Source organism: Elgaria multicarinata, chromosome 22 (assembly GCF_023053635.1).
Source record: "Elgaria multicarinata webbii isolate HBS135686 ecotype San Diego chromosome 22, rElgMul1.1.pri, whole genome shotgun sequence".
NCBI lineage: Eukaryota > Metazoa > Chordata > Lepidosauria > Squamata > Anguidae > Elgaria > Elgaria multicarinata.
In genome coordinates, this window is record NC_086192.1 from 8,543,432 (window position 1) to 8,562,141 (window position 18,710).

Sequence of the window (18,710 nt, forward strand, 5' to 3'; positions counted from 1 at the left end):
GCTTTTACCTGTATTTATTTGCTGATTATTTATTTGCAGCGTTTTTACCACCCGCAACTTGCACGTGTATTTATTTTCCGCTTATTTATTTACAGCACTGTTACCCTGCTCTTTGGGGGGGAGGGGGGGGAAGGCTCCCCCGTCCCCAAACCCGCTTCCAATAAGACAGACCCTGTCTTCAGGGCTTACAAAAGACACGACATGAAAGGAATGAGGACTGGGATGTCAGAGGAGAAAAAGCAAAACTCAGGCACCAGCTCTTAGCGTCAGCGTTCTTATGGGTGCTTCTTCTATTTTCACTGCGCTGGTATTTGTGTTTTTATGGCGCAATTCAGGAAACGGTCTTCTACGGAGTCAAACCTTCGGCCCATCTAGCCCCATCCTGTCCACACTGACTGGCAGCTGCTCTCCAAGGTTTCAAGCAGGATTTCTTCCCCAGCTGGACCTGGAGATGCCAGTGATCGAACCTGAACCTCCTGGGTGCAAAAAGCAGGGGCTCTATCGCTGAGCTACGAACCTTCCGTGCATAGGCCGGAGTCTTTATTAAAGACCTGTCGTTGGATTTTGACGGCATGGGCCGTTACGTTCCAACAGATCTTGTACGACGCCTGCAGAATTCATTTTGTAAGGGCATCGAATTAAAAAACAAACACAAACCGGAACAGTCCCGAATCCATTTACCTGACGGCTCCCTGGAAAGGTCCGTGGTAGAAAGTGATCCTACACTTGCTCTCCTTCCTGTCGTCTTCACTAGTTCTCTTATCTGCACCTAACTTCTCTGTACTCGGGGCGCTACCGTTCCCTTCGCTGGAGCATATACACGGTATTAAAACAAGAACGTCAACGGCTGTATCAATCGTTCATGGCCTCCCTCTCCCTCCCCAATCCACTCCAACCCTTGACAGCTGTTCATATAGAAGCTACCTCCAAGGTGAGACCACCATAGTGGCAAACCTTATAATCCAGGCTACCCCTGGCTGCAGGTAGGTCCTGCTGAAAACCTCAGGAAAAGTCCGCTATGACAACTCCTGGTCTCGTCGAAAACATCGGGAACAAAGAGCCAGGCTAAGCACGACATTTGCCGTGCAGCGTGGCGCCGTGCAGCTCATTTCTGTTAAACAAACAGCCAGCCTGGAGTTGGGAGGAGTGCGAGCAGGATTGGGACTATGGTGTGCCTCTCTCTCGTCGGTCCCAATCAGAATCTCACCCCTACACGCCCCTCTCACAAACGGGCCATCATGCTAGGCCTCCAGAAATGTACTTTGCGTACATTATAAGCAGAAGGGGACGCCGTCAAGCCACCAGCCTAGCTCACCTTTCTAGGCTCACACTTGCTGGATGGAGACAAAGCCACCAGACAATGGCTGGATTTGATATTCCACTTTGCAAAAAAAAGTCTCGGGTACTTTAGAAAAAAAAAAGAGAGTCCGTTTCTTGCGCTGCGGCCCACCAGGTGTGTTGGACTACAACTCCCAGCATGCTGGCTGGGGCATTGTAGTCCAGCACATCTGGAGGGCACGCGGCTGCAGCAGGATATTTTAAAACCACACTTCTTTTGTGAACCGCCCAGGGAGCTTCAGCTATTGGGCGGTGCAAAAATGCAATAAATAAATAAAAATAAATAAATTCTCACGCTGCGTCGGGCCCCAAACCTATCCGACGCTTTCCTTCTTATGCCGACACACCCAGCGGCCTTGCAAATTAAGCTGGCAACTGGGAAGAGCCTCCCCCGAGGAGTCCCCTTGGCCGCCTCCAACGTTGATGGGCGCCGGCAGCCGTAAAACTTACCCCAAGGGTTTGGGTTTGTGTGTGTCCAAGGAGTGCAACTGGCATCGCTTGTTCTTCTTGCTTTTCGGAATCGCGTCTATCATTTCGTTTAATTTGGACCTTTAAAAGAAAGCAAATGATGGGAACCGCCGTGAGAATGGTTCCGTTTAAGGCACAGTCAATTCACTAATGTGTCGGTCTGAACGGAGTCATAGGGGACGCAAGGGGAAGGGGCCTCTCCGAGAGAGGCTCGGAGTGTGGCAACGAGGGACAGGGCCTTTTCGGTGGTGGCCCCCTGACTATGGAATTATCTCCCTGACGAGGCTCGCCTGGCGCCAACGTTAAGACTTTTTTTCCAGGTTAAGGCTTTCCTCTTTGCCCAGGCATATGGCGGCACATCTTAATCACCCACATGTTTAGTTTTTTAACAGTTTTTAATGCTTTATGTGTGGTAGTTCTTTGATGTTTTTAAGGGTTGTGCTGTGAGCAAAGCTCTTTCCGCACTCTAAGCATTATGTTCTGTGTTTTATGTTCTGTGTTTTAGAATTTTAAATTTTGTATATTCGTTTTTATCTTCATTTTAGAATTTCTGTAAACCGCCCAGAGAGCCCCGGCTATGGGAGCGGTATATAAGTGCAATAAATAAATAAATAAATAAGGGGGAAGAGCAAGGCAAGGAGAGAAGGTTGGAAGCTAGGAAGGGGAGAAACGGTGAGCCAAAGTAGAGGGGGAGGGCAAAATAGTGAGTCTGGAGGCTGAGAGGGAGGAGAAAGGATAGAAGGGAGAGAAAGAGCAAGCAGAGAGAAAGAGCCAGGGAAGAGGCTAGAAATGGAAAGAAATGCCCCAGCGTTTTCCAAGGTTCAACCAATATTTTTTTTTTTTGGAAGTGGGCAGAGATAGAAGCACCACTGGAAGTCCCCGTGGGCCTCACGGCGCCCCTAGGCACCACGTTGGGGACCCCCTGCCTCCGCCCCAACGGCAGCCCGGCGACCGACACTTTCTCTCGGCACGTCCCCCGTAAAGCGAGCCCCTCCGCCTTACCCGTGCACGTAGAAGAGCGTGTACAGCTTCTTGGCATCCCTCATACAGCTGGGGGTGACGGAAAGGACGCCCTTCGACCCCACCGTCAGGGGCTCCAGGGCGGGATTCCCCGACTCGACGAGCTGGGAAAAGAGGCGCTCCACGCTGCGGCGGCAGCCGACACATGGGACAAGCTGAGAAAGTGCGCTCAAGACTTCACGCGATGTCACCATCATGGCAATGTTCAAATCCTGCTGTTTGAGCATGCTGTGTCGCTGCGTTGGGGGCGGGGGGGGAGGCATGGAAGAGAAGCAGGCAGGTCAGAAACAAAACGGTGCACAGTTTTGGTCACGGCACCTAATAAAAAGATACTGGCGAGCTGGAAAAAGTTGCAGAAAAGGATCAGGAGGCTGGAGCATCTCCCCTACGAGGGAAGGTGACAACAGCGGGGATTGTCGGGGGGGGGGAAAGGAGGCTAAGGGGAGACACGATAGAGGTGTACAAAATCATGAAGAGAGTGTGAAGAAGGATATTTTTTTCTCCCACTCCCAGACTGAAAGAACTGGGTATGTTTACCCTGGAGAAGAGAAGATTGAGGGGAGGCATGAGAGCACTCTTCAAATACTTAAAAGGTTGTCCCACGGAGGAGGGCCAGGATCTCTTCTCGATCCTCCCAGAGTGCAGGACGCGGAATAACGGGCTCAAGTGACAGGAAGTCAGATTCCGGCTGGACATCAGGAAAAAGTTCCTGACAGTTAGAGCAGTACGACAATGGAACCAGTTACCTAGGGAGGTTCAAGAGGCAGCTGGACAACCATCTGTCAGGGATGCTTTAAGATGGATTCTGGCATTGAGCAGGGGGTTGGACTGGATGGCCTTATAGGCCCCTTCCAGCTCTACTATTCTATGATAATACTAGAACCTGATGAAACCGATTAGGGGAAGATTCAGGGCAAATAAAAGGAAGGACTTCTTCGCACAGCACATCGTTAAAACGATGGAATTCACTACCACAAGAGGTGGTGATGGCCTTTAAAAGGGATGGCTTTAAAAGGGGGTTGGAGAAATTCCTGGAGGAGAAGGCTACCAATGGCTACTGGCCCTAACACACACCTAAAATACGCTAAATAAATAATATAATAATACCTGTATGAACTGCTTTAATTGCGCTCCGCTGCTCTGATGTCCGTCGAGGTTTAGCACATTATCGGGAAACTCCATCACCATCTGCGGGAAGAGAAGACACACACGTGAGCCTTCCGAGAGGGCTAGGAATCACGTTGTCACCGTTGCACGAAGCTTCCTCCTCTCTCTTTTGCAACTAAGATTGTAGTGCCTGAATTTGCTTTCCTTTCCCCCTCCCTCCTCCTCCTCCCTCCCAATCCCCTTTCCTTTTGTGTCGTGTCTTTTAGATTGTAAGCCTGTGGGCAGGGACTGTCAAGAAATACTTTTGTAAGCCGGCGTGAGAGCCTGTTTTGGCTGAATGGCGGCATAAAAATGCTTAAATAAATGCGACGGTGGAATCAGTTACCTAGGGAGGTTGTGGGCTCTCCCACACTAGAGGCATTGAAGAAGCAGCTGGACAACCATCTGTCAGGGATGCTTTAGGGTGGATTCCTGCATTGAGCAGGGGGTTGGACTAGATGGCCTTGTAGGCCCCTTCCAACTCTGCTATTCTATCATTCTATGATTCTGTGAAATAAATATTGGGTGGATTTCTCTAACGCCCAAGAGCTGAAGCCCTTGGGGCGGTTTCTAACGACTGAAAACGGAAAATGCGTCATACGATAGGAGACCAAAGTTTGACACTAGGGTATAAAATAAAACCTAGCAGCAAGGCAAAGATTTAAAATATGAGTCGTGGATTTAAAACAACGGCTAAAATGCCTGGGAAAAGAAGGCCTTCACCTGGTGCCGGAAAAATTACAACGTAGGCAACCAGGGGAGCCTCTCTGGGGAGACACTCAGCAAATGTGTGGTGTAGTGGCTAAAGTGTTGGACTGGGAATTGGGAGATCCGGGTTCTAGTCCCCACTCGGCCATGGAAACCCACTGGGTGACTTTGGGCCGCTCACAGGCTCTCAGCCCAACCTACCTCACAGGGTTGTTGTGAGGATAACACGGAGAGGAGGAGGATTATGTACGCTGCCTTGGGTTCCTTGGAGGAAAAAAGGCAGGATATAAATGCAATAAAACAAATAAATAAATGGGGTGCACCACAGAAGGCAGCTTACACAGTGTTCTCTTCCTCTCCAGTTTATCATCACAACAACCCTGCGATGTAGGTTAGGCTAAGAGGCGATGACTGACCCAAAGTCACCCCGTGAGCTTCAGGGCTGAGAGGTGACGGGAATCCAGATCTGCCTAGCCTCAGGCCACTGCTCTAACCACTACACCACACTGCCTCTCACTTTTGTGCATAGCATATGCAGCCTGCCTGTTGTTTGGTTGGGGACTGTGGGGCCTACGCAGAGTCAAGGAATCTGACTGCCCACCTCAAAAAAGAAGAAAGTATTGTAGAGCTGGGAAAAGGGCAGAAAAGGGCAACTCAAATGATCAAGGGGCGCTAGAGCATCTCCCCTGTGAGGGAAGGTGGCAACAGCCGGGATTCTTTAGCTTGGAAAACAAAGAGGCTAATAAGGGGAGACAGGGTAGAGGTGTACAGAATTATAGACTTTTTTCTCCCTCTCCCAAAATCCTAGAACGGGGTCATCCCTTGAAGCTGATGGGTGGGAGATTCAGGACAGATAAAAGAAAAATATTTCTTCACACAGCGCGTAGTTAAACTATGGAACTCACTACCACAAGATGGCCACCCATCTGGATGGCTTGAAAAGGAGGGTTGGAGAAATTCCTGGAGGAAAAGTCTATCCATGGCTACTAGCCCTGATGGTTGTGTGCTCCCTCCAGTGCCCGAGGCAGTAAGCTTGTGTGCACCAGTTGCTGGGGAACATGGGTGGGAGGGTGCTGTTGCACCATGTCCTGCTTGTTCCTCCCTGGCCGATGGCTGGTTGGCCACTGTGTGAACAGAGTGCTGGACTAGATGGACCCTTGTTCTGATCCAGCATCAGGGCTCGTCATACGCTCTTATGTTAAAATAATGCAAGTCGCCGGATCCGTAGCGTCACAGAATTACACCAATGGGCACCCCTGCGGATATATACGTTTTCAAAATGCCACCAAGTCCTCAGCTTGTAAAAGAACGTTAGTTATTGGGCGGATGAGAAATGTGATAAAGAAATAAAGTGAGGGATATTTATTTATTTATTTATTTAGAGTATTTTTATCCCGCACCTCAACCAAAAAGGCTCTCGGAGCGGCTTACAATGGATCAGTAAAGAAAACAGTCCCCGTCCTCAGGCTGACATTCTAAAAAAGACACGACACACAAGGAAAAGTGGACGGGGAGGGAAGAGGGAGAAAATAAGTTCTGTGCTGTGATATTATCATAAACTCTGATATTGCTGTGCTGAGGACACATGTCTTGCATATTCGGTGGGTTTCTCTCCCTACAACGTTTTATAAAGCTTTGCTAAAGATATTCACACACAGAGAGAGAGAGAGAGAGTTAGTCATGAGAGCCGTTGTCCAAAGTCTATCAAACCAAAGGAGCCGAATCGCTTTCGGTCCGAGGGGCGAATTCAACTGCAGAGAAGCTTTCGGAGGGGGCGTGGCCCAAAGGGCAAAGGGGGCGTGGCTAGAGACAAAATGGGTGGGGCCAAAATACCGGCGTATTTGTAGCTTAAAGCGCTTGCTGATGGTAACGAATCCTTAGGAGAGGTACCGTATTTCTTCGATTGTAAGACGCCATCGATTGTAAGACGCACACTAATTTCAGTACCACCGACAGGAAAAAAAAAACCCTAAGACAAACCCGCAATTCTAAGACGCACCCCATTTTTAGAGATGTTTATACGGGGAAAAAAGGCGCGTCTTAGAATCAAAGAAATAGGGTATGTCAACTTTTTACAACGGGGTTCTGCAGCCCTCCACAAAGCCATTCTCAAACAGGGGGGGCTCTCAAAGGCTTTGCCGTTTTACCACTGCACAAATTACAGCTGCAGTAATAAGAAAAGGAAAAAGGGTGATTAACTATAAAAGAGAAGACCTTTTTATTCTCCTAGCCGTTTTCATTTTTCCAGTTTGCTTTCTACCTGGCGTTGTCTTTAAAAAAAAATTGCACAGCTCCGGGCTTCTGTTTGGTTATTATTTTTATTGTTATACTGTTGTTTTAAAGTTTTCGATCGCGTTTTATCATCTGTATTTTACTGTCTTGTATTTTGTTGTTCTATTTATTGTGAACTGCCTAGGGAGCTTCAGCTATTGGACAGAGTATAAAAAAATTAAAATAAATCCTCCGCCAAAGCCATTTTGATGTAGCTGGAAGTCCAAACTGTTCTATGGAACAGTGCATTCGGTAATACCTTGAATTTCAAATGAAATCTCCCAGTTTAGAGTATTGAAAGACATCTAGTATTTCCAGGGATCCTTTTAACGTTAACGTGCAAATGCATTCGATTTTTGTTATTATTATTTGCCTTTTAAAGTTTTTTAAAATGTTTTAATGTTAGTTGGTTTAATTCTATTTTAACTTTTGTATATTTCTATTTATATGTTTTAATTTTGTAAAGCCGCCAGTATTGGGGGAAAAGGCGGGATATAAACAGCGACAATAATGGGACAGAACAATTCCTACGGACAAAACAAAACCTTGCAACTGACCAGACATAATGGTCATAGACAAAAAAGAAAAACACACATACCTCATTGACATATCAATACCTATCAACAAAAAATGTTATAGAAAAGGAAGAGGAAAAGAGAGAAAAATATACACCACTGGCCATGGAAGTTAAAGAACTATGGCAACAGGAAAAGGTCACAATTATTACGCTAGTCGCATCATTAAAAAAAAAAACTATACAGAAACCCTTTAGAAACCGGGCCTACCAACCTCCAGAAAGCAGTCATACTTAAAACATGCTCAATAGTCAGGAAATTCATGAATCAATAAAAGTCAGCACTATCTGGCAAAGCACGTCATGTCCATCTAGAAAAACCGTCACGAGCGAGAAATTAATAATAATAATAATGTGTCTTTATTAGACACAAAGATCACATTACGCCAGTCCTTTTACAACTTCATTGGCTGCCAGTCCAGGTCCAGGCCCGATTCAAAATGCTAGTATTGACATTTAAAGCCCTAAACAGTTTGGGGCCAGGTTATTTGAAGGAACGCCTCCTCCCATATGTACCTGCCCGGACCTTAAGATCATCTACAGGGGCCCTTCTCCGTGAGCCCCTGCCAAAGGAAGTGAGGCAGGTGGCCACTAGGAGCAAGGCTTTCTCCGCTGTGGCACCCCGGTTGTGGAATGAGCTCCCCAGAGAGGTCCGCCTGGCGCCTACACTGCACTCTTTTCGTCACCAACTTAAGACCTTTTTATTATCTCAGTATTTTAACACTTAATTTTCACTTAAATTTAAATTTTACTGTTCTAACTCTGTATTTTAATCTTATATCAATTCTGCTGCATGGTTTTATCCTGGTTGTGCTTTTTATACTGTATTTTGTATTTGTGCTTTTAACCTGTTGGTTGTTTTATTGTGGTTTTAATTTTTATGAACTTCGGCTATTGGGCGGTATAAAAATGCAATAAATAAATAAATACATACATACATAAATCCCTCCTCTCTGCCTCTCCCCCCCCCCCAAATCTCTTTACAGAAGCACCAGGGGGTGGTACATTCAAATGGCATTTATACGCCCAACGTCTGCAAAGCTCAAAAGGCTAAGGCAATTTTTAAGGAGGCTGCAGCATCGCCACGCGAGAAGAGTAAATGACCCAGAGGCTTAATTACCGCAACAAAATGACAGAGCAGCCGTCACACACGGGTGACAGCTTAATGACTCGGAGGGTTGAGAGAAAGTCAATTCTCAAGTAGTGCCAATTTAGGAGCACGTTAATTAAAAACAAGCGACTCCGAGGTATAGCGTTCTCCGTCCCTCTTTGGCTGAGGCCTTGCAGGCGGGAGTTCGGAGGACGCTCCGAGCTCAAGGAATTACACAAACGGGTGATGGCTTGGTGAGATTTCCAACCCGGTTCCCGGTGGGTGGATGCAACGAGGGATGGACGGAGACCGTTATGCAGCACGGAACCGGGCAAACTTGGGGGATTCGGAACCCGGGGCCTTGCCATTGCGGGAAGCGTCAAACACAAGGCAGCCGCCTCACGGATACCGGTGGCCGCGGCCACATCATATGGAACTCACTGCCGCAAAGTGTGGCGATGGCCACCAACTTTAACGCCTTTAAAAGGGGGTTGGAGAAATTCCTGGTGGAGAAGGCGATCAATGGCTGTTGGCCCTGAAGGTTACCTCCAGGATTAGAGGCAGTAAGCCTCTGGGGAACATGGGTGGGAGGCAGTTGCTGGGGAACATGGGCGGGAGGGTGCTGTTACACCATGTCCTGCTTCGTTGGTCCCTGGTCAACAGCTGGTTGGCCGCTGTGTGAACAGAGGGCTGGACTGGATGGACCGTGGGTCGTATCCAGCAGGGCTCTTCTGATTTTCTTATCTAGATACAACATATATATCAGGGTGGGGAGCCTCTTTAGGCTCAAGGCCCGAATTCCATTCTGGGGGGGCCCCCCGCCACTGCGTGGTGGGCGGAGTCAAAAGGCAAAAGGGGGCGGGGGCAGAGGACCGCCCGATTGTCACTAACAGCTAATCCTGCCGGTAACTAAAGCCTCAAGAGATGCATTTCAACCTTTCAGAAGGGGGGGGGGAGCCTGTACAGAAGCTGGGAACTACCAAACGGTTGGTTGTCTGGGGGGGAAGGGGTGGAGCCAAGGGAAGGGGTGGAGCCAAGGGAAATGCATGGCCATGTGGCAAACCCCAGATCGGAACCCCTGGCCTGAGGATCCCCACTGAGTAGGAATCACCAACAAGGAGGGAGACGCTCCCAAGCCCCCCTGGCTTGCGATCCGCAAAGGTCCCTTCAGCCCAAAGGTAAAGACTTTTGTGTATATGTATGTGTGTACATATACACACACACACACACATATATATATATTTCCCAGCTGGTCCATTTAATTGCTTCTTCTCTGCTCTCTTTAGATTTGCTACCCCACCATAACGTCTGCATGTGGTTGGTTGGTTTTTTAATTGTATTTCCGGTTCGTTTTGTATAAAAGCCGTCCCGGGAATGCCTCGAGAGCGGGGAAGGAAGCCGCAGAACCGCACGTGTGCACACAGAGAGGCGTGCCTGCCTGCCAACCCTCTTTCCCAATCCCCTGCAGCCGGCTACCGAGGACGCGTCGCCCTGCACAGAGGAGAGGTTTTTGCTCCTGCGCAAGGTCGGAGGTCCCCGGGAGGAGGAGGAGAATGACTCACGCTCCCAGAAAGCCAAGGAGTGAACTTCGGTCGTACGCAGCGCAGCTCTGCTTTGGAGCACAAGGCGCTCGCCTGATCTCTTTGCAAAGGCCCTTTCCCTGACCTTTAACCCCGCTCTCTCATCTTGCACAAGTTGTACAAACTAGGAGACGGGCGTTTCTTCAATAAGGGTGCACCACAAAACACAGGATGTGGCCACGGACTGGATTAGAACGAGTCCACATCACACCTCTAAACAAAAGGCTGTGTGTCTCTTGACTAGGGCTGTTGGAGGTATCCGTTTCGGAGGGGGTGAAGCCTGCGGAATTTTCCTAGGCTCGACTTCGTTTCGGTCCCCGCTGCAGCGCCCAACTCCATTTGCGGCGAATTTTCGCAGATGTGTCGGGAATTTTGCGCGTTTGGGGGTTTGCGCATTTTGGGAGGAAAGTTCCGCACGCCGCCCAGAAATTGGCTCACACTGCAGAACTTCACCCGCTCCCTCCAAAAAAAAAAACAGGTGCAAAAACGTTTCTGGGAAAAAACTGCAGCCAGCCCACAGATGCAAATCAAATCGTACACGCCATGGATCTCCAGCGATCCAAAAATAGGACCCATTTCCCAAGGACGGACATCCCTACTTTTGACTCAGGTGGCACGGCACAGCCTCAGCCCAGGGACACACAGAGGGAGGGTAACACACTTCAGGAGGTGAGTCCTTGCTTTACATGCAGAAGGCCCCAGGTTCAAATCCCGGCGTACCCAATTGGGAAGGATCAGGTAGTATAGAAACATAGGAAGCTGCCTTATACAGAGACCATCTACCTGAGTTTCACCTCCGTACTGACAAATGCCCCAAAACACATCTCTACACAGATCCTGACGGGGGATCTTGATAGGGCAAAAGCCTTGGAAGGTTCCATCAACTGGGATTGTTTAGCGTGGAAAAAAGGGGACTAAGGGGAGACATGATAGAGGTGTACAAAATTATGCATGGTTTAGAGAATGTGGAGAGGGAGGCATTTTTCTCCCTCTCTCAAAATACTAGAACCCAACGGGGTCATCCCATGAAACTGATTAGTGGGAGATCCAGGACAAATAAAAAGAAGGACTTCTTCACACAGCGCATAGATAAGTTATGGAACTCACTGCCATAAGATGTAGTGATGGCCACCAACCTGGATGGCTTCAAAAGGGGGTTGGATAAATTCCTGGAGGCAAAGGCTATCCATGGCTACTAGCCCTGATGGTTGTGTGCTGTCTCCAGTATTCGAGGCAGTAAGCCTGTGTGAACCAGTTGCTGGGGAACATGGGCGGGAGGGTGCTGTTGCACCATGTCCTGCTTGTTCATCCCTGGCCGATGGCTGGTTGGCCACTGTGTGAACAGAGTGCTGGACTAGATGGACCCTTGGTCTGATCCAGCAGGGCTCTTCTCATGTTTTTATGTCCGGTATACTCTACTTTTCTGAAGCGCCTTCAAAATTACTTCCTCCTGGAGTTAAACCAGATCGGAAGATCAGAGAAACTAGCTTCAAATCCCTGCCACCCTCCACTGTATTCGTTTCCCACCTGAGAAGTGGGGATACAGGGATACGGCAGGAATATAGGAAGCGGCCTTCTACCGAGCAGAGACAGGGGAGAAATTCATTCCGGTTGCAAAACGCCCCGGCCCAAACCAAGACACAAACTGAAATGCAGTCATTCTTTGGCATGCTGGTTTTAACCTATAAAGCCTACACGGCTCGGGGCGGCAACGTGAACCTACTCGAACATTACGATCAACACCTGAGGCTTTCCTCCAAGGAAGGCTCAGAAGGTGGCTTCCCGGGGGAGGGCTTGCTCAGTGGTGGCCCCCCTGACTATGGAACAATTTCCCCACTGAAGCTCACCTGGCAACAACACCGTCAACTTTTCGGCACCAGGTTAAGACTGTCCTCTACTCCAAGGCCTTTAACGGCATATGATGGGGTATTTATGTCAGCTGCCTTCATGAGGTCTAGCAGCTTATTGAAAATGTTTTTAGCTGTTTAAGGGTGCAAACCTATGCACGTTTAAAAAGGAAAAAAAAACTCCTACAATTCCCAGCATTCCCCAGACAGCCATGCTGGGATTTATAGGACTTTTCCCTCCCCTGTCTAAACGTCTATAAGACTGCACCCTACATTATTTTAAATTTTGTATCTTTAAAAATATTATACTTTCCAATCTCATATTGGTGGTTTGTAATTTTTGTGAACCACACAGAGATCTTTGGCTACTGGGCAGTACAGAAATGAAGATAATAATAACAGTTTGCACTTTTGCAAATCTTGCAATGCAATTCTCCAGTAAAAAAACGAACACATCCTTTAGGGGGAAATGGTGCAAATTACTGAAAATAATGTACACAAAAAAGCCTTAAAATGATGGGAAATAGCTTGCAAAAGATGCACAAATTAGGAAAAAGTGAGTTCAAGGAGATGTATTTGAGGGGAAGTGCACTCAAAAGTGCGGATGAATTCTCAGGCAGAATTTTTAAAGGCAGCAAAGTTGAAACAGGAAGAAACGAACTCAAGGATGGAAAAAGGATGCGCAAAACCAAACGTGACCAGATCTGCCCATCCTTGGGTGTGAGTTAAGCCGCTGGTCATCCAGTTCACATCAGAAGTTCTCAAACTGTGGTCCACAAGGTTCATTTAGGTGATGGATTCATCGTTTCTGATGATGGAGGCTAAAGGAGGCTCAGCCGTCGGGACGGATTCTCATAAGAACGTGCTGGTGCAGGCTGCTAATTCCTCTGCCCAAAATTTAGCTGTTTAGCCTGACCCGAAGCTAAAAAAAAGCCGGCAAACATTACGCCCAAATTCACAGAACTCAAAGAGACACACCCATCGCATTAGAAAAGCAAGTCTGCAAGGTTTAAAATACAAACTACTGATTTGTAGAACCACCACCACCAAAGAACAGCCGTGTAGAAGAACGGCAACTCCTAGAATAGCTGGCTGTGAATGATGGGAATTGCAATCCAACACATCTGGAAGGCACCAGGTTAGGGGGAGGGTGATTGTAACCGGACTGGCAGTAGATCACCAGGGTTGGCGGAAGGAAGCAGTATACCTGGCCATGCTGGGATTATACCTATGACATTCTGCATGCAAATCACGTACGCGATCACCAAGCCATTTCCTGGCTTGTTACAACAACATCCCTCTCGCCAAATCAGGCTTGGAAAAAGCCACTCGCCTAGGGTGAACGTAAGCGTGCTGCTGGGCGAACAGGCAAAAAAGCTTTCACAAAGTTGGAAAAGCATTCCCTCCGCACACAAAACTATCAGCTCTGCTCTGTTCATGTTGCCATCAGGACACGAAGAAGCACGAATAGGTGACTAGCAAAAATAACTGAGCTAGTAATTTTTGCGGATTTTTTGCATCCTTCTCCGTGAGATCATATTATCATCATCATCATCATCATCATGCAATGGAAGAAAAGAAGGGAGTTAACCAAGAAGAGGGCCTTTTCTGGTGTGGCACCCTAGAGACGCTCGCCTTGCACCTACGTTGTGCTCTTTCAAGCGTCAGGTAAAGATCTTTTTATTCTCCGGGGCATTTTAGTCTTTTAGCTCTGTTATTTTAAATAGCGCATTCTAAAACTCCGCATTGTCCCTAGGTTTTATTTTGGTTTGCGCTTTTAGACCGCAGTTTGAAACTTTTACATTGGATTTCATGATGCCGTTTGTGGCTGCAGCTATTGGGCGGTATAGAAATGTAGTATATAAAATAAATGAATTTGCAGGGCTGCCTCAAGAGCGCCTTTGTTTGAGTCCAAGCAGCTGTTGGAAGGAAGCTGTGGCAGGTAAAAGGAATAGGTCCAGTCATCTCCTCAAGGAGCAACACAGAAAAGGGGGGGGGGAGATTTCTGTGAACTTAAACACTAGAACTCTGAAGCGGGGGGGGGGGGGGGAACAGCCTAAAACTTTAAAAGATGGATTCGATTTAAAATAGAAAAAGTAACTTGCCCCAGTAGAATTACTCTGCGTTCAGACAACACGCTAAGCCACAGTGGTTAAGCATTTTGAGCTAAGCATTATAGCTGAGCGTTTCGTGTGAACCATGGTTTAGGGTGTCGGGTGAACCATTCCCAACCATGGTGGCTAAACAACCATGGTTTAAACACCTCACTAACAATTTGCCGGAAAAAGGGTTAGTGGCCTAACCATGGATTAGCGGGTCGTTCTGCAAAGGCGCTTCTCATATAAGACCTGTTAAGAAGACACCTTAAACCCTGCTGGTTAAGGTCTTTGGTTGAGCAGCAGGGTTTATGGTGTCTTGTGCGATGCTTTTTGCTAAACCCTGGTCACGTTCTAACCCCAGTCGAACTGTCTGCAGCAGGGTTCGCGGCCGTAACCGTGGCTTAAAGCGTTGGGTGCAACAGCACGGCTCGTGGTTAGCGCTAACCCCAGAGAACCACAGTTTCGCTAACCACAGTCCCTGAAGTGTCATCTGAACAGACCCATAAAGACAGAGTGCAGGCTGATAATTTAGTGGTACTAAGAAAAAGTAGGACCTGGGGTTTTCCCAGGTCCTACTGCCCCAATGTAACAGGTCTCCGTAGGACTCAGCACCATGGCTGAACCATAACCGTAGAACGGCCTTCGGTGACCTGGTGACCTCCGAATTTGTTGGACTACAACGTCCAGAAGAGCTGGCTGAGGCATGCTGGGAGTTGTGACCCAACACAACCGGGTCAGGGTAGTGTCTCCAAATTCAACATCTCCTGAGCGTGTTTCCTCCAAAGTTAAGCCCTGCTGTCTTCAAAGGGGCTTACTGCCTAGTAAGTGTGTCGGGGATTACAGCCGTGTAAGACTCACAGTGACCATTTCACTGCCCCCATCCACAGCGGTGGTCAAACTACTGCACCCTATTAATTTATTTTACTTATTTACACTATTTCCATATCGCTCCCTATCCGAGGATTTCGGAGCGGTGAACAAGTGCGGTAAAAGAATAAAAACAGAATTAAAAACATCATTCAAAAATTGTATTTTAAAAGAACGGGTACAGATTAAACCACGGCTGGTCGTTCCAGGAAAAGATTCTTGGAACAATAATGTTTTCAGGAGGTGCAGAAAACAATACAACGTCGGCACCTGCCAGTGGCAGGGAGTTCCGTAGGCAGGGGGCCACCACGCTGAAGGCTCTTCTCCTGGTGGACTCCAATCGGGCCAAAGGTCCATGCGGCACCACCAGGAACGTGCCCTCAGATGATCTCAGTTGCTGGGCAGTTTGGTGAGGGAGACGGTGCTCTCTCAGGTATCCTGGTTCCGAGTTGTTTAGGGCTTTGTAATTAAACCAGCTTCTTCATCTAAGGGGGTAATCTAAGACCCTTCTGGCAGCCCAGGCAGCAGGCACAGAAAGGCTTTTGGGGTAACAAACCAGGATACCCGAGAAAGGAGGAGACAAGTTGACCCAGAGAGGCATCCCCTTACCCAGGAACAACAACTCCATAATGTTCTGGGGACATTACAGGGTGCAGGTTCACTCTACTAGGTCTGCAGAAAGGGCACTTGTGGGTGATTTTTTTTTCCTTTTCCCTCCTCGTCCCTTTTTCCTTTTGTGTCATGACTTCTCAGATTGGAAGCCTGCAGGCAGAAACCGTCTTGTTTTTATTAACTAACTGTATGTATTAACTGCATTTTATTAACCCCAGGAGCCTTTTTTTGGCGGGGGGGTGGGACTGAGGAGCAGAGAAAAATGCGTTTAGATGAATACAAGCACCTCTCTCTGGTACCAAGGTGATAGGAGAATTTGCCCTACACACACACACACACACACACACACACACACGCCCCACCAGCCTGACCCAGTGGTATCACCTCCAAGCAAAAGAGAAAAACCTCCCAAAATCACAGAGAAAGGAATCCAAAACCATTGCAATAGGGCAGGGAACAAAGACAGAAATACACACACATACATGCATGCAGTTCTGGCTAGTTAAGAGGGGGGGAATGGGGAGGGGAAGCATTTTGAAAAGATCAGAAAACTACCACAGCACAAACGCAAAAAAATATAAATATTCCTTTTGGGGGTCTTGTGCCAAAAGCTGCAGATCAGAACAGAACTTTCTCTATGGACATAGTGGGCTGAGATTCTCCCCTACTGGGAAGTTTGGATCTTTCCCTATACATTTCTCCCTGCCCAACATTGATTAAAACACACGTTATGAGCGTGCATGCAACATGCATCTTGCATTGTTACAACAGGAATCGGCTTACAATTTTCTACATTTTTTTTTTTTAAAAAGGGGGTAAAAAGAGCCTTCAGAACCCGTAACTGCACAATTGTGCTTTTACAGAACAGGGGCACAGCGAGCGAATCCTGAAAAGTTCCCGAACTGATCCGGGACACAGATCAGCAACTGACAAGGCAACAAATTGGGTGGCCGAAACGGAGAAATCTTGGCCTCCGGTGCTCCTTGGGACAAAAAAAATACCACCCACAAGAAGGCCCATCGCTTGTTGCAGAGATCCAGGTTCCAAAATGGCTACGACGGATGGCTAGGCCTTCTGGGCGGTTGTTTTTCGTGTGTGTCGGTCCGCGCGCGCGTGTGCGCACGGGTGTCAGGGACGCGGTGAAGGGAAAAGGCACGTTACAGGCGCCGAACACAACCCTGTGCCCCAGAGCTCAGCAATTAGTGCACTGGGAGCACTCCAAGGCGGGGTCAGAGGCTTTTTACCGTGGCCGGTAGAAGGAAGGAAAGTGCGGAGGAAGGCTTGCCGAGGGATTGCAAAACACCGCCTCGGGATGTTGCAACCGCTCTGTGCGCCCGAGCGCAGGGTGAAGTTGCTTACCGTCAGGGTGTCATCGATGAAAAGAGGAATCTGCCGCCTCTCGAAGGGGAATTCTTCTTCGCCGTCTCTGCAAACCGCCACCAGCCTCGCCATCGCTGCTGCTGCTGCTGCTGCTACTCTCGCTTCTTCCTCCCAGCTCCGAGACTGGAAAAAAAAAAAAGAAGAAGAAGAAGCCAAACCCCAGGCCCAAGTAAATACGAAGTGGAGTTCCTTCGTTGCACTTTCGTCAGGAGAGGGAAAGCAGCTGGCAATGTCGCATCGGGTGATTCGACACAGTGGGAGGGGGGGGAAACGGAACAGCCGATGACCGGTTACTGTGAACGCAGGCTGATTTCCTTTCCTTTCTTTTCCGGGCAATTTACAAAGCCTTAAAAGCCTTAAAAAGACAATATCGTACATGACATAAAGCACGTTTACGTCCAAACATATAATCAGGCAGTACACACACACACACACACACACACACACACACACACACACATAGATCTCTAAGTAATTTTAGTAATCAACCATACTAAATCCAGGACTCCATTAGAAATTATATTCTGCCAAAGGCCCAAAGGTAGAGGAATATCTTAACCGGGCGCTGAAAAGAGAACAATGTTGATGCCAATGTTGTTAATTTTTGTGAACCGCCCAGAGAGCTCCGGCTATTGGGCGGTATGGAAATGTAATAAATAAATAAATAAAATAAAATAAATAGGGGGTCACCACTGAGAAGGCCTCTCAGCTGCTTTTTTCGGGGGGGGGGGGGAAAGGGAGCGGGGGCGGGGAGAACTTTTCTGCCCCGTTTTAAAAAGGTCTGTGTTTTTGTCCTCATCGTTACCGGAGAACTGTCCGTTCTGGAGATTTCTGGCTAGTCCAGAAGCCAGTGAATGCTTCAAAGCTTAGAATTTTTTAAAAAAAACACACACCAAAAGATGGGGTGTTGGATTGAGGTGTGGGGAGCTAAGTCATCAAAATCTCTAAGTCTGGAAGAGGAAACAAAGAGGATACACCCATCTTTAGGAAAAACACTCTAGGGTTTATTCTAGAGTGTGTGGTGTGTGTGTGAGTGTGGAGGGCTTGCCTTCTTCCACAAAGATCTCAGCACAATGAAAAATGTTAACAGGCACCCACGATTTCAGAATGTCCCAGCACTGTAAACACACCGTGGAATAAAAACAGCAGAAGTCCAGAAAAGGCCTCATTTTGGCACTGAGAACTACCTGCTCTAGGAAGAAATAGAAAGGCCTTTTAGAATGGTTTCCCCGCATGCAGCTCGCCCTTACTAAAGGGAAACCCACCCAATGCTTGGGTTGTTAAATGCTCAAATGAGGTTGCCAGTTCAGTGGGCGGGCGGGGGGGGGGGGGGGGTTTCGCCGAAGGATGAGCCAAGATCAGCTTCATATGCAAGGACCAGCAGCATTATTGGGGGGGGGGGCATGCCCCTAAATCCTTTTTCCTGTAATGCTTTACGCCCCCCTCCCATCAAAATCTTAGCACGAGAGACTTCAGAGCAGAAGATTCTTTGAGAGAAAGAGAGAGGGAGGAAAACCCAGGAACAAACCGCGCAAATAAATGAAGATTTAGATCACAACACCCCGTCCTTTGCCCCCAAACCTAGGATGCGCACCCCTCTTAACCCAAGAAAATCCATGCCACCCCCAAAGTCGAACCCATGAAGAATTGCAGGCTTCTTTAGTGGGATCGCCACAGATTTAAGCACATAGGGGGGGAAAAAACCCTCTC

General features: G+C 48.0%; 1 protein-coding gene across 2 annotated transcripts in view; it reads right to left on the bottom strand.

Annotated features, from left to right (window-relative positions):
• GGNBP2 (gametogenetin binding protein 2) overlaps positions 1 to 18,710 on the bottom strand; it is a 33,987-nt gene that overhangs the window by 12,068 nt on the left and 3,209 nt on the right. Inside the window, exons 2-5 of one of the 2 annotated variants that reach the window (XM_063146542.1) lie at positions 16,980 to 17,123; positions 3,934 to 4,014; positions 2,809 to 3,062; positions 1,789 to 1,887 (exon numbers count right to left, since the gene is read on the bottom strand). In XM_063146542.1, coding sequence (XP_063002612.1) covers positions 1,789 to 1,887; positions 2,809 to 3,062; positions 3,934 to 4,014; positions 16,980 to 17,072 — 527 coding nt within the window. In that variant the 5' untranslated portion in view covers positions 17,073 to 17,123. Of the gene's footprint in view, positions 1 to 1,788; positions 1,888 to 2,808; positions 3,063 to 3,933; positions 4,015 to 16,979; positions 17,140 to 18,710 lie in introns of those variants that run through there. The other variant, XM_063146541.1, reaches the window with a different exon arrangement.